We start from the raw sequence: 14,989 nt of genomic DNA, 5'->3' as shown, positions 1-14,989 counted from the left end.
AAGGGATCAATACTATGATTGACAGTCATATCTTTTTGCGAGCACAACAGGTCGAGTGTATACCCTTTACAATGGGTGGGTTAATTTATGTTTTGAGTCAAGTCAAGGTAATTCATTAACTCAAAGAACTGTTTGCATTATGGACATGTGTTAGGTTCATCTGTCCAGTAGTTGAAATCTCCAACTATCAATAGATTGTTATATTTTATTACTAGCGAGTACATGGTATTGTAAAAATCCATATCGAAATCAGACATTTAGGGGCCTATTACGATTGCGGTTTTTCCGCTTCCTTCGGGCCGGCGGAAGCCACCGCCGGCCCGGAGGATGCAGAAAACCCGTAGTGGACCACCAAAGACCCACCGCCACATTAGGATGGCTGGTGGGTCCTGGTTTTCGTTCGCAGCTTTTCCGCCGCGGTTGGCTTACAACCGCGGCAGAAATGCTCTAATATGGTGGCGGTGTCTCTCAGACACCGCCACCCATATTAGGATGGGCTTTAAAAAATGCTTTTCCGCTGCGGGTTTTCTGCCGTGGAAAAGCATGTGGAACTTCACTGCGGGGGCCCGTTGTGGGCCCCCTGGGTGAAGGGGGAGTGGGGGGTGCACATGGGGGATACCTATGGTACCCCCCTGCATTTGTATGCAGAAATTGTCAGGCACCGCACGGTGCCTGCCGCTTTCTGCATACAAATGCAATGTATGCATTTTTACCATTGCGGCGGGTGCAGCATGAAGCCACACCCGCCGCAATGGTAAAAATAGAGGATGTGACCGCCAGGGTGGCGGTCACATCCTAATTGGACATGAGGGAACTCCGCAGGCCATGCGGAAGTTCACTCCTCCTCTATGGTCGCGGACGGACTCAAGTCCGTCCGCGTTCATAATGGGCCCCATAATGCGGTGAAAAATAGACTAACAATAGATTTGCCGATGCGTTGCCAGCTTCTAACTTAAGCAGAAGGAGATCCTAGCTTGCTATGTGGTCAATTTAAAGTGTGTTGGCCGCAAATAACTATATAATAATGATGACCACTCCCCATCCCTTGGTGTCCTGTTGTTGGTTCATATTTAATAAAAAATAGCCATCAGGAATAGCCTCTAACCGAGAAGTGGCCGAGCTGTCAGTTAGCCATGTTTCAAATAGTAATAGAATATCTGGTTGCCAAGAGCATAATGTATTTAAAATCTCTATGCTATGCTTCAACTGCGACCTGGTATTCAAATACATAATTTTCAATGAATTGGGGTTCTTATTTAGGAAAGCCTGTGATGGAATGGTATTTGGCCCTTTCCCATTATGATTAAGTAACTAATTGTTCTGAATTGTTGCTAGCATGTCAGCATATGAAGATAGCTTTACCTGATTTAAGGCTTGAGGTTTTGCTGCAGAATATGTAACAAAACCTGCAAAATGGCTGGCCCTTGGTCCCGTCCGAGTGCAGATGGGCTTGCCTTCAGCGGGTCAGACAGAAGCGTACCGCTGGGCACATCCATGCATTAAGCTTACTTCTCTAAATGTCACTACCAAGCCTAGCCCGTCCAGCTTAAAACTATGAGAAATCCAGTGGCGTTTCAAGCAATTAAATTGCAGGTGCAAGTACAGTCTGATTAAAAAATCTAAAAATCATGTCAATAAAACTAATTTCTTAACAAGAAAAATGCAATCCCATAAAAATTCGATCATTCTAAGCAGTAATCCGAGTGGCAGCGTCTTTACTCACCAAACTTAATACTCCTCGCTCAAATAGGCTACCTCACACATCTAGAAACGGCGATGTTGAGATGCAATGTGATTCAGCTCTTTTGGTCCATTCTGTAAGATCAAAATTGAGTATGTCACATGGCAAGTCATGGCCGACTCAGGTTCACTAGTTTCCGATTTTGGATTTTACATTTTATTTATCAAACTTTCTTTATTGAAATTGATGGGCATCAAACAGATTGCTGACAATTATATTGTTCAGGGCACCATAATTACATTAAATATTGCTAATGAAGCATAAAGTTTCTACCAAGGGCCTGTGTCTATAGTCACGCTTTACAATTAGTTGAAATAGAATTGTCATTTGTACATGGAATGAAAAAACTAAATATGCCCATTTAATACCCCACCCCTCCGCAACATACTTAACCAAGGTACACCAGTGGATTAAAAACATTGGTACATGATGTCTTGGGACATTAAATAAATGAAAGCACTGGGCAGGGCCCAGTCGGGCAACATAGCTATACTGGGGCATGGGCAACAGGCGCTAAACTAAAACTGAAAGAGGTGAAGAGCCCTTGTGCGTGTGGGGCAGCCGTATAATGGGAGGCCCCTGGAAAGGAATTGGACTTAGGGTCCCCAAGTGTACTCGAAATTCTTATAGTTATCTATAAGAATGTTGGTTAATATTTCCATTACGATGGCCTGACACAGTCTAGCGTGCCATTGTGTCATTGATGGAGCCTCACTCTTCTTTCAAAAGGCTGCTAGAGCTATTTTAGCCGCCGAGGCATAGCCACAGCACAGTGCGATCACCGTTGGTTTGACGTTTAAGTGAGGCATCCCTCCATCTCACCAGGGCAAACTGAGGGGCATCAGGGAATCGGATAGCCTAAAATCTCCTTAAATTGAGACATAATCAGTAACCAAAATGGCAGAATAACCAGGCAGACCCACCACATGGGATAATAGTATAATGCCATAGAGCGCATGTGGAACACGTCCACTTGGCCTTGATGGTTGGCCATGCCTCCCTACGATACTATTTCTGATAAACTTTTTAATAGGAAAATTAAAACAATCTGATATTAGAGTGGTAGCTTAAAGGGAAGAAAGTACTGAAACATGCATAGTTTATGGAATTTAATTATTGAACAATTGCTACTGAAAGATATATCACCATAAGAGGAAAAGACATAATGGGTTCGATAGAAGCAAGTTTGGGTACTGTTCTTAAATCAGATACTATTATTGTGTTATGCTTATTGAATGCTATGGTAGTGGGTTGGATGATGTTTTAAAACAACATGTCAGAATATCTGAGGAAAGAGTGGGATGCATATGATTTGGAATGTATTCTTCCTGTGAAACACAAATAAGATATACGTTCAGTTAAATTTGATAAACCTATAGTACAATGTAACTCTACAAGTTGTGAGCACACACACTGCTACTTGGCACATGCTACTAATTTATGACTGGATTACTGGCTCATATCCAACAACACATTTATATACATAAGCAACCTTAGGATACTGGCTAGGATGCTATCAGACTAAGCCTCGGCCTTACTTGCTTTGCCTATATAATTAATTCAACATAACAAATGGTGCTTTCCCTGTTGATACTTTGGTGGCAGAACTAAAGTCAGACATAATTGAATATTTTTGCATCAACGTCGACTCTTTGGACAGCCTGGGCATTGTCTGTGATGCCTTGGAGGCCTATGTTACAGGAATTTGTGTATCTAAAGCCTATAGCATCCTCAAAATCTATAATAGGCTGTCTATCTCAGCTCGAGGACCAGATTCATAAACTCAAACGCAAGACAGTTAGGAATGTTAGAGACTTAGATAATGGGGACCTGCTACGTTCAGTTCAGGAACACCTCACTGAGATAGATGGGCAGATTAATTTCCTAGGGAAATAAGCCACAGCTCTTAGATAGGGGAGTGTATGCATTGTGGGAGGTAGGTTGCTGCTCTAATTTAAAAGCCCTGGGCAGCCCACGGTATCGCCGAAGTTTGCACTCCTGCAGGGACATTAGCAACTAGTTCTCAAACTATTTTAAAAACATTTGTGATTCTATGAGACACTCTATCAATTTTCTAGGCCAACCTCACACTCAGAGATTGATAACATTTCGCAAATATATAGTTCTGGCATGGCTATCAAATCGCCATAAGAAATACCTAGCTATGCCTATAACTGCAGAGGAAATTATAACTATGATGCAGGCATGGCTAGTTGCAAAGCACCTGTTCATGACGGTCTGGCTGTAGACTTCTCTAAAAATGATGCCACGATCATTGCCACACACCCCATTAAGGTTTATCAGGAGGCTTATAACAGAGGCAACCACCTGTCCACCCTACATGAGGACTTGCTGATCACTATACTTAAACCAAGCAAAGACCCCACCATTTGCGACTCCTAGAAGCCGCCATCACCGATAAATACTAATAGAAATATACTGACTAAGATACTTGCCAATAGACTGCTTTCCCTCATGTATACTATTGTGCTGACTGAACAGTCAGTCAGGTTTTGCACCTGGGAGATCAAGTTCAAATATCCTATGTTCCATTTTTGCTCTCTTACACCAACTAAATGCTACTACCCATGCTGTGGCTGTGTTTCTGGACACCGCCTAGACGTTCGACTCCTTGGAATGGATGTACATGTTTCGCGTCTTCGGCAGGATTGGGTTGAGCCCAGTGTTGGGTGGTAATGTTGTATGTACGCCCTGTGGCAGTGCTGCATGTTAATATAATATTCTTTCTTATTAACTTGCAGTACAGAACAAGGCAGGGATGCTCCTTGTCTCTGATTCTGTTCGCTCTTTCAGCATGGAACCCATTACCTGTGTGCTGCGACAGCACCAGGACCAAAGGGAGTTTAGCTTTTAGACCTGGTGTATAGTAGTTTCACTTTGCGCAGATAATGTTGCTCCAGTGTGAACCTGATGCCGCCTATCAAAGTGTTTATAAAATTCAGAGCCATGTCTGGGCTAAATATTAACTGCAGCAAGTCTACTATATTCCCACTAGAGTGGTCCTTGACATCTGTTATATACACTGGTATTTATGTATGTTCCACAGCAGATGTAATACTTAAAGAAAACGATGGCAAAACTATCACCAAACTTTCAAACCAGGTTGAGTGCCAGATCAAGTAACTGCTAACACTAAATGATCAAATGATGGTTATGCCAAAACTGCTGTATTATTTCAATAATATACGGATACACCAAAAATTACACCAGAAAATGCACATTTTCAATACACTGGGTATACTATAGACTAATTTGGGCAGACAAACAACCCCGGATAAGATGGCATACAGCTGTATCAGGTAGGCGAACTCAAAGTGCCAGACCCAATCATTTATTGCAACTGTGTACCTAAGCAATCTGCTTATTATTGGTTGTGCCGCACGCTTCCCCCGCAGCACACAGTGATAGAGGCAGATATTGCAGTCCCACAACCTTGCAATCAAAAAACTGTCAGAAAGTCTCAATGTGATTACTGCTCTTAACTGCACAATCTCTTCTTGGCACTTCCTAGCAAAGTATACTTGGCCTGTAGTTCCCATACTCCCCGCATATACCAATGCATGATAACCCCTGGATCCCTTTCTACCCTTGAACAAAGTTCCAACAGTACGCAACTCTAAACAATGACATACGTTACATTGGGAAGCCTTTTCAGTTGCAGGACTTTCCTATCAATAGATGACTTCATAGGACCAATTGAGGGCATGTCACTTGATGTCTTTCTATATCATAGATTGAGGATGTCATTGAGCCAAATCAGTCCCCACATAAACCTGCAGAGGGGACTTGGTTACCACATCTCATTGTAACCCCAGGGACAAAACAAATAGTTTCTAAACATTACCATATGTCAATGTTATCCCATTCCAAGTTTCCACTTACAATCAAAGAGAAATGGTAATGTGGTCTTCAACAGACAGATTACAGACCCCGAAGGTCTCAATGAATAGTCACACAGGTCCATACATTATAAATTCTTACACAACATACTACATGCATGTTAAACTCACTCTTTTACATCTTCAAGAGGTTACACTAAGCCAGCAATGAAAACACTCAGAAGCAGACTTTTTTTCACCTGGCATACCATTGTCTGTGCGTTCTGCAGTACTGGGCACAGATATTTAACGATCTATCAGTAGATACCATGTTGGAGCTTTTGGGCTATGTCGGTGACAACCTCAAATTTCACTGCACTGCATTACTCAATGGAGTTTGAGCAGTGTGAATGATTTCTATGTTATGTATTTTAAATGTATTTTAAATGTATACTTTTGTGATTTTCAAGAAAATGGAATAACATTTTACTACTACAACTACTACGCACAGGCATTATTGCTAGCCATAAAATGGGGTGATGGTCTCCCTTCAATGACAGTGTCCTTGCACCGTGAGTTAATTTTCTGTAATGATAATACGAAATCTATGCAACAACTGCAGCCACCCAGAATAAGACCAAATGACTTCTGGCAACATTTGAAGCACTTTCTGATGACTCAGTCATAAAAATGTATGACAAATGGTTTTGTACTGGGATGGCCGGATGGATAGATGATTGTGACTAGAGATGCAGAAACTCTCAACTTTAGTTGCAGTGAAAGATGAGCTGAGGCGGGCCGAAGGGTAAGATGTACCTTTTGCTCTGAGGTTCTTCATGACTGCTCCATTATTGAGAAACAACTGTGTCGGAGTCCATTGGATATCACCGAACGTAATGTTGTAAATTATGATCGGCATGATAACGGAATGGAATATACAGTATGACCAATTTCTATTTTATGAATTTGATTTAAATGGAGAAATATTTTCTTTTATAGTTAGATAAGTTCTGTTGAGTTTTAGAGATGAACTAAAAGTACTTTTGAGAGAAATGTGTGACCAGTTTATTAATAAATCTGTAAATGCTTTATACTGCTTCAAATGTTTTGAGTAGTTAAATAGAGTGGTTAAAAGTTTTTTGGGTGTAGATTTTAGATCTCATAATTTCATAATTGTTGTTGAATTTCACCCTGTACCAAAGATTTCTGAAATGTCAGCACTTAATGGGGAGGCTAAAGTTTTTTCAACAATAGACTTGAAAGCTGCGTATCCCTAGGTTTCTTTAGAAAAGAATTCTCCAAGTTTAACCACCTTTATTACTCCAGTTGGAGCTTATAAATATCTTAAAATTACATTTGGGCTTTTTTCAGTGACAAAAGTTTTTCAGACACTAATGCATTGTTTTATGAAGGAAGTAGCCGCAGCCCAAGCCTTCAAAAATGACATTCTAATCTATTAGACCACATAAGAGGGGGATGGAAAGGAAATATTTAACACAATCCAGCACACAACCTTCCCAGACTGACGGACTATAAGAAAATAATAGTGTACAGTTCTGCAGTTTTAACATACTTGACACTTGGTTTGATAATGTACCCAGATCTGGAAGAAACATTTTTAAAGGATGCAGTAGCATTCACCCACTTAGGTTGCATGCTTCATCATTGGGGTAGCTTGTCGCTTGGTTGGGCGCTGAATATCCAGCAGGCTCCCTGGAACTGGGCCTCTTTGTCGGAGATCTTTTTTCTACCTCTGGCGCCGGGTATTAGCCTCACCCAGTCTAAAACATATTACCACAAACACCCAGCTAGGGCAGTGAGCTGAGCTCAGGCATCAATGTTGCCATTTCAGGTTCCGACTAAATGATGATGCAACTGAGTGTGAATATGTAGTTGCAGAAGTCAACAAAAATGAAGTTTGAGAAGGAGCAGTCAGCTTTAACAAATGGATAGATGCCACAAATGGATATATGGTGATGAAGAAAGTGTACAAATTTAATGTGGAGCGTTGTAAGATTGAAATCATTAGGAGAGTTGCATAGTTTAGCTATGATTTTGTCTGAACTCATTTTTGAGACGTGCACTATACTTAGAGCTGAGAAATATATTTCATCTTCTATTCTGAGGACTCAATTTACTTAGCACATTGTGGACATACGGGTGCAGTGCCACAAAGAAAATGTTAAGAAAATAAAAACTGGTGCCCTTTTATAGGCAGGAATGTAGAGGACTTTGATAATGAATGTAATGGATGTAATTATTGTTTATTTTTGAATAAACACTAGAGAAATATGAAAGATTCATAGCATCCTATTCAATTCCCTAATACTCCTTGGGAAACAAAATCACAATAGATTTTTCTGGACCACTGGTAAATAAATCGCAAGAGATTCATCATACTCTTTCTAATTCCAACTATTTTTTTATTGTGATGTTATCACTCAGAATGGTTAGATTACAGATGTGTAGGTTCCACTACTTGATGTTGTGATTTACTTTTTGAAAGGCATCTTTTCAATTGAACCACTTCTGTTGGATTAGTTGCATACAATGGTGTTCAATTAGTGTCAGACTAAAGAAAATTACTTTTGAAAGGTTATGATATTAAACATTATCCTATTCCACACCCTAATGGACTAGTGGAAAGAGTGAACAGGTTTTTAAAGGAGGTTGTGCAAACTGCTTTGACTAATAATTTGGAGGCTGAAGGATATAAAATAAAAACGTTTTGGCCTATCATACAACACCTCATTCTATGACTGGTATTAGCTCTTTTACATTACTTAGACAGCGTGTTTTAGGACCAAACTTGATCCTGCATGGATGGAGAGAACTGGTGGTTTTCAGATAGCTCAGAAAACAATCTAAAGTAGAGAAAATGCAGGCTAAATTGAGAAGTTACCTGAATACACATAGTACTGCTAAAACATGCTTAGTAGAAAAGGGCATTTGGATGTTGCTTAAAAATAAATTTCAGAGGTGGTAAAACAGATTTTTTGTATAAAGGACCATTAAGTGTTAAGAAGGCCTTACATAGCTAGATAATGGTAGGTGATTTATTCGGAATTTGGTACCTAACATCGTCTGATGGAAATGTTCGCTTATTTGCAAGATGATGGGAACAACATCTAATATTATTTTTTCTGCCAATCGACTTAATGGAAATCATCAATTGTTGCAGAATTGGTTCCAGACAATATGGTGCATTGATAGTCGCAGTTTTTCAGAAATTTATGAGAGTGAAGTGTTGCGCCGCAAGTAGCGAAAGTTCAATTTCAAGTGCAATTCCATTTGAGAGTGAGTTTGGTGGAATTACGATGTAATGGTCGTTTTACTCGTCATTTACAATTTCTACAGGATTTTTGTTTGAGCTGTAATTATTTCCAGATATAAAAAAAATGTAAAGGGGAGAGTTGTGTTATATCCCATGTTTATAAATATATGCTCAATTGCCATTATGTCTTTGTTCCAGTTATGTGTTATGTGTGCTTTACTAATGCGCTTCGTGCCTCACACATGCCTGGAACGCTATCATTTATCAGTCGTTACAATCTTGACATTCTTGTTTCGATCAAGATTCCATGATATAGGGACTATCAGCAATGAAGTGAAAAGGAAGGTTTAAGGTAAACTACACATTTCTTTCGACATTAGTAATCATTCTATATGAGAACTGTAAATTATACAGTAAAGGCTCTTCTACAAAAACAGTGCCAAATGCAACCAACGTGTGCTGAATCGGTATGACAGGTAAGGCTCATGTGCAAAGTGAAGGTTCATTTTGTGTGTCAGGTACCATTCGTGTTTAGTGACGTGTAAAAAGTGGGCAACTTTGCGTTGCACCATTATATCGAAATGCCGGTATTAAGAGCACTGCTCCTGGGCAAACCATGTCTGCCTCAGATCGCTCTTGCTGCCGCGCATACATGATTACTAAAGAAAATGCCACCGCCAGATGTACCGAATAATCCATGGTACAATAATTGGAGTGAAGAACTTTTCCAACACGGGCTACGCTGTAAAGATCGCGACACCAGACACCACCGTATATGGTTCTATCACTTATATTTTCAGCGTCTTCAATATAGGAAGGCCGCTCCTGGGTCGACTATAATTTAAGAAACATGAACGCAGTACAAGCGAAACCGTAGTCGATCTTTCAAAACCCGTCCCGCCGGGGACTCGTGCTAGAACTCGCAAGTTCCCTCCCCTCAAGCGCACAATCGCACTTCAGAAATCGTGTACATGAAGGCGTCATAAAAGTACTACAACTCCCGAAGCCCAAAGATGTGCGGACAGTTGGCACGCGTGCGCAATAGAATACAGTCGAGCCTGCGACGAATGGCCGGGGTCCTTGAGAGCGCGAGCGAGCTTGGAACCGGAGGGGGCGGGGCCTGGGCGCGGCGCGCGACCGAGCTGTCTGACTCCGAGCTAGTCGCCATTTAGCCTGAACCAGGCGGGGAGCGGAGCTTCCCTTAGCGGACGGTGGCCGAAAAGGGTCAGCCACTGCATGCGGGGAAGTGACAGGCCCGGGCAAGAGAGCGGACACCGTCAACCAGGCGCCTGTGGAATTCACTGGTGGAAGATTCGGGAATCCGCGACCCTGCCACCAAAGCTGGCTTCCCGCGGTCCGACTCTGCCCGCAGGCGGCTTGTGGAGGAGCGGAGACCCTGGGACTGCAGTGGCTGGCCGTGGCGGAGTCGGCGGCGCAGCTTTGGCCTCTGGTGACAGTGGTTGCGGAAACCTTATCTCTTGGGACAAGGCAGATGTCTACACCCATTGGTATTGCCAGACTTCATATACCTCCGATATTATTGCCCTATTCCTAGACTTTCGGCGCACTTCTTGTCCCAGCCTCTTCTCTTCTTAAGACATTTAGTAGTTCCTCCCCATCGCTCCTCTCAGTTCGTCCCCCTTCCTACTTTCTTCACATTCTAAAGCCCTCTGTAACTCCTCACCGCCCTTGGCCCATGTTTCCATAACTTCTACCACGTTTTGCCCCTCCCTTTCAGGCTCAACCCTTCCTACTGTCACCTCCCTAGCTGTTCACCAATTCTGAATCTTCCAATCCTCCTTTGTCACCCCCCTACTGAGTTCCTCCTCTAACTCCGCCCCATTCCATCCGACCCCCCAGTTCGTCCCAATCCTACTTTCTCCACACCCAGTCTCCCCATCCATATCCCTTCATGCCCCTAGCCCTTTTCTCCCTAAACTAAACTCAACTTTTGCTCATCCCCATCAGCCCTAACCCTCCCTACTCTCACATACCTAGCTGTTCACCATTTGTAAACCTTCCAGTCCTCCTTTGTTCTACATTCATCATATCTTCTCCTAACCATCTCTTCACCTTAGTCTCTCACCAATGCTGGTGCATCTCCAGCATGGAGTGTGAGCATAGGAGACGTCCTGTTGTGTTACCCGCACAAGTTCCTGCCCCTCCACGCTGAGGAGGTGTAGACTTGTGGCCACTTGAGACATGTCTACAGAACCCAAGCCGCCCACTATGGCGTTCTTGGCACCACCACCCCGCTCTGGCTCCAGTAGCTCTGACACTTCTGTGTCTGAGCGACTTGGCGGACCAGGTCCTGGTGGTGACCGTGTCGCACTGCTTGATGAATTTCGCAGACCCCGCAGGCACACCATGGACAAGGACAGTCGGGCAGCTGAGCACCGCTTTTTTCGGCGCAGCGTCATCTGCGACTCCAATGCGACTGCCCTGGAGTTGCCCAGCTGTGCGACTTCTGTTGAGCAGGGCCCACAAGAGGATCAAATAGTTGCCATTATCCCAAGGACAGTTGAAGTGGAACATGATGGGACATGTTCGAGGGAGACCAGCATACATGTTTCACTGGAGAGCGCAAAGCAGGAGAAAACTCTGATACAATCCAATGTGGAGGAACTGCCCCCCCCAACAGAACAGGTAAAAGAGGAATATGTGCCCCAAAGTAGTCCCCCGGAGAAACCTTCTGATGACAATGAGGAGTTGGAGACCAAGGCTGTGGGCTTCTCCCCTGATGGGCGATTTATGAAGTTCGACATTGAAATTGGTCGAGGCTCATTCAAGACAGTATACAAAGGATTGGACACAGAAACAACGGTGGAGGTGGCCTGGTGTGAGCTACAGGTGAGGGGTGAAGCACTGCATTTCTACCCAATGGTGAACCATTGATTATTTTTGTACTTTAAGCCACCCTTAGGTTGCTGTGATCTTTTGCTGTCACCAGCATGTGTGTTCATTACTACTCTTATTGACATATTCATGAACACCCCTATGGTAGTATAAGTTGTTCAAATTTAAAGGGGAGTTCCCTTACACTACACTTGAATGGACCACAGTGCAGATTCCCAGAATAACCCATTTGTTTATTTTTTCCACCATAACCTTTGTCATTTTTACCAACTTTAGCATTTTAAACTAAACTTAGTAGAAGCCACCTTTCTTTGTCCTTGCTATTCGCTTAGTAACATATTTCTGATGAAAAAGAAGCCAATGATACTTTGCTACTTGGAGTGAATTCATTACTAGGAGTATTCCACAAGGAGAAACAAAATATTAGGTGTCTCTTTTCCACTTGAAATGTGTCAGAGAACAGCAGAAAACGTTGGCAGATGCCTCCTGTACAGTTTCCAATACTAAAGTTGTAAGGGGGGGGGGGGAGAGTGAAAGTTACATAGGAAAAAATTAAATGGTTGGATTATGGAGGGATTTATTTTATTGTCAGATCATTTAGAGTTTCATTAGTCGGGTTGAGTGGAATTTCCACTTTTTTGTGATAAATTGTTATTAAAAACGTAAATTTGTCCAACTTAAATAGAACATCTTAATGTTATGAAAAGGCTCCATTGTTTTTTTTCTTGAGGCTGTCTCCTCCTTCCCCATTCAGGTTTGAATAATTTGTTTTAAGCATTAGGATTTTTAATTATGATGCTTGTGTTCTTTTGCTCATACATGTAGAGATTCAATGGGTATGAAAATGTAGGGGATTATCTTCTTAAGTAGGAAAAGAATGTGATTTAATGAGAACCACATTTTCAAACATATATTGTATATCTACACCAGCAGGGCATTCATTTCCCTCCGCATCTGTAGTCTCCCGCTTTATTTGCCCTACGACAAAGCGATCAAAACATTCTTGTTTCCTTTGTTATAGTTGTTCTGTTGTCTCCAGCGGTACTAATCTGGTTTCAGGCCGGGACGCCCCTTTGCTGGGGCAACCGTGCGCTTTACAAATCTGCATAACATAACATTTTTACCTCCTGGTCCACACATTACCACCGCCTCCACTTTGCACAACAAAACAAGGGTGCCTTCCTGTCTTCTTTTTCTTTGTGGACTAACATGCCCTTTTATGTTTACTCCACTTCCCAGCAAGCCCTCTCCCTATGCGTTATTGCCTGCTTGTTGTAATTGAATCAGTTGTCCACCAGCTGATTATCTCTTTTCATTTTGCTTGCTCACTTTTCGGGTCTATCAATTTATAGCCATTCAGTCTTTTAGGCCTAATTTCCTACCTTTTCAGCCCTATTTGGCTCCCTGCTCCGCTCGTTTGTGCACATGGAGCAGGCTGTCCATTTCTCAATCTCTTTTGTCCACTGCCAATCTTCTCTTTCCTACCTGCCTGCCATTTGTGTTGCATATTCGAGCCCTAAATCACAAACAAAAGGGGGCCAGCGGGAAACTGAGTCAAGAGTGCTAAGTTTACTATTTGGTTCTTGTGACAGACCCTTCTCTGATTTAAAAAAAAAACCAGACCTCACCTGCTTTTCATCACATTTCATCATTGGAATTTCTTTCACACCCCTGGCGAATATTCCTGGAGTGGGCTCAACCTAAAATGTGGTAGCTCGAGCTATCACAGTGATTGCTTTCCCATGGACCCAAAACATAGACAAATGTGGAACTACAGGAAGGGTCCTCAATCCTGCTCTTTTTAAAACATAAAGCCTATACAAAGAGGTAGGATCAACTTCAAGCGGAATTTCTTAACATGCAAGTTTATCTTGCGTGTGTGGGGAATTCTATCAATTCACTATAACCAATTTGTTACCTACTTGAGGGCTCAAGAGTCTTCTAATTTTGTTCTGAAGAAAGCCATAGACCCTCTGTGGCTAAAATAAATGGCTGAAACGTCTAGACACTTATTTGTCTGGATGTAGGAAGAACTAATGGGTCCTGTAGTATCCATTATTTGACTTTTTAATCTTGTCTAAGTTACTCAAAATAAAGAACCTTAAGGGATAGACTTGAGCAATTTAAAGCTTTCCATATATGAATATTGCTCTGATCAACCCACACATATTTAGATCTCCCACATTATTGGTTAAGCCTGTCCCTGGAATACCTGCCATGGGAGATTTAAAAAGAAATCGTATATCTAGAGCTCCCACATTTTTGGTTAAGCCCGTCCCAGGAATACTTACCATGGGATGTGATTAAAAAATCCTTTGATGAAGCATGCAACAAGAGGTACGTAAGAAATTTTTAAATCTCTAAAATAGGAATTTTTTTTTTTTTTCAAAACCGTATTTATTAAAAGTTCAAGCAGATCAAGTGTACAGCACCCCAAGAGCAGGGGAACACGACAATATGCAAAGTACAGTAGAAAATACGTATGGCTCAAACTTTCGATTAACCCCCACCCGCCCCCGTATCCCCCCCACAATCCCAACAGTACCAACTACCCACCCCTTATCCCACCCTAACCCGATGCACGTGATCACAATTAGCTGCAGAAGACAAGAGAAAACACACTAAGTGTCTTGGAGCTATCCGGGCCCCGAGGCTTCAATCATCAGACAGACCATCATCCGGTACAATGGGAGGATCTAATATCAGGTCTCTGTAGTCCGCCCACCGCTTCCAGATCTTGTAATGTTTCCTAGGGCAGCCCCTGGCCTCAAACACCGGCTGTTCCAGCCCCATGAGGAAGTCCAAGCCCGCCTTCCAGGCGCCAAGTGGGGGGGCACGGTCACTCTTCCAGGCCCTCGCCAGGTCTCTCTTGGCCACAACAAGGCCCAACAGCAGGAGATGGCGCTTATAGACGTTACCACCCACTTGATCCAGGATATGAAGAAGACCCAACCTAGGTGTACGAGGTAGCTCCCACCCCAGCACTTCCGACAGGCAGTCCCACACCCCACCCCAGAACCGGACCAGGCCCACACATGACCACACAGTATGCACTAATGTGCCCCTCTCTGCCCCACAGCGCAGGCAATCTGGGGAAGCAATAAGGCCCGCCCTCCACAGTCTCTCCCTGGTGTAATAGGCCCGATGTAGGTATTTAAATTGTATGAATCTCAACCGTACTGCAATAGCCGCACCCCGGGGGGATTCCAGCGCCTCTCTCCAGTCATCCTCATCCAGCGGTCCAACATCCATCTCCCAAGCGGCCTTCAACGACACCAG

General features: G+C 42.8%; 1 protein-coding gene across 4 annotated transcripts in view; it reads left to right on the top strand.

Moving 5' to 3' along the window:
- Nucleotides 1-9,968: 9,968 nt before the first annotated feature.
- Nucleotides 9,969-14,989, top strand: part of WNK1 (WNK lysine deficient protein kinase 1) — a 1,347,111-nt gene continuing 1,342,090 nt past the window's right edge. For 2 of the 4 annotated variants that reach the window (XM_078673700.1, XM_078673697.1), the window contains exon 1: nucleotides 9,971-11,704. In XM_078673700.1, the coding sequence (XP_078529826.1) occupies nucleotides 11,057-11,704 (648 nt within the window). In that variant the 5' untranslated portion in view covers nucleotides 9,971-11,056. Of the gene's footprint in view, nucleotides 11,705-14,989 lie in introns of all 4 variants that reach the window. The other 2 variants (XM_078673696.1, XM_078673699.1) reach the window with 2 other exon arrangements.

Source organism: Lissotriton helveticus, chromosome 1_1 (assembly GCF_964261635.1).
Source record: "Lissotriton helveticus chromosome 1_1, aLisHel1.1, whole genome shotgun sequence".
In the NCBI taxonomy this organism is placed as follows: Eukaryota; Metazoa; Chordata; class Amphibia; order Caudata; family Salamandridae; genus Lissotriton; species Lissotriton helveticus.
The sequence above is the reverse complement of the archived record's forward strand: the minus strand, read 5'-3'. Positions and strand labels throughout refer to the sequence as shown.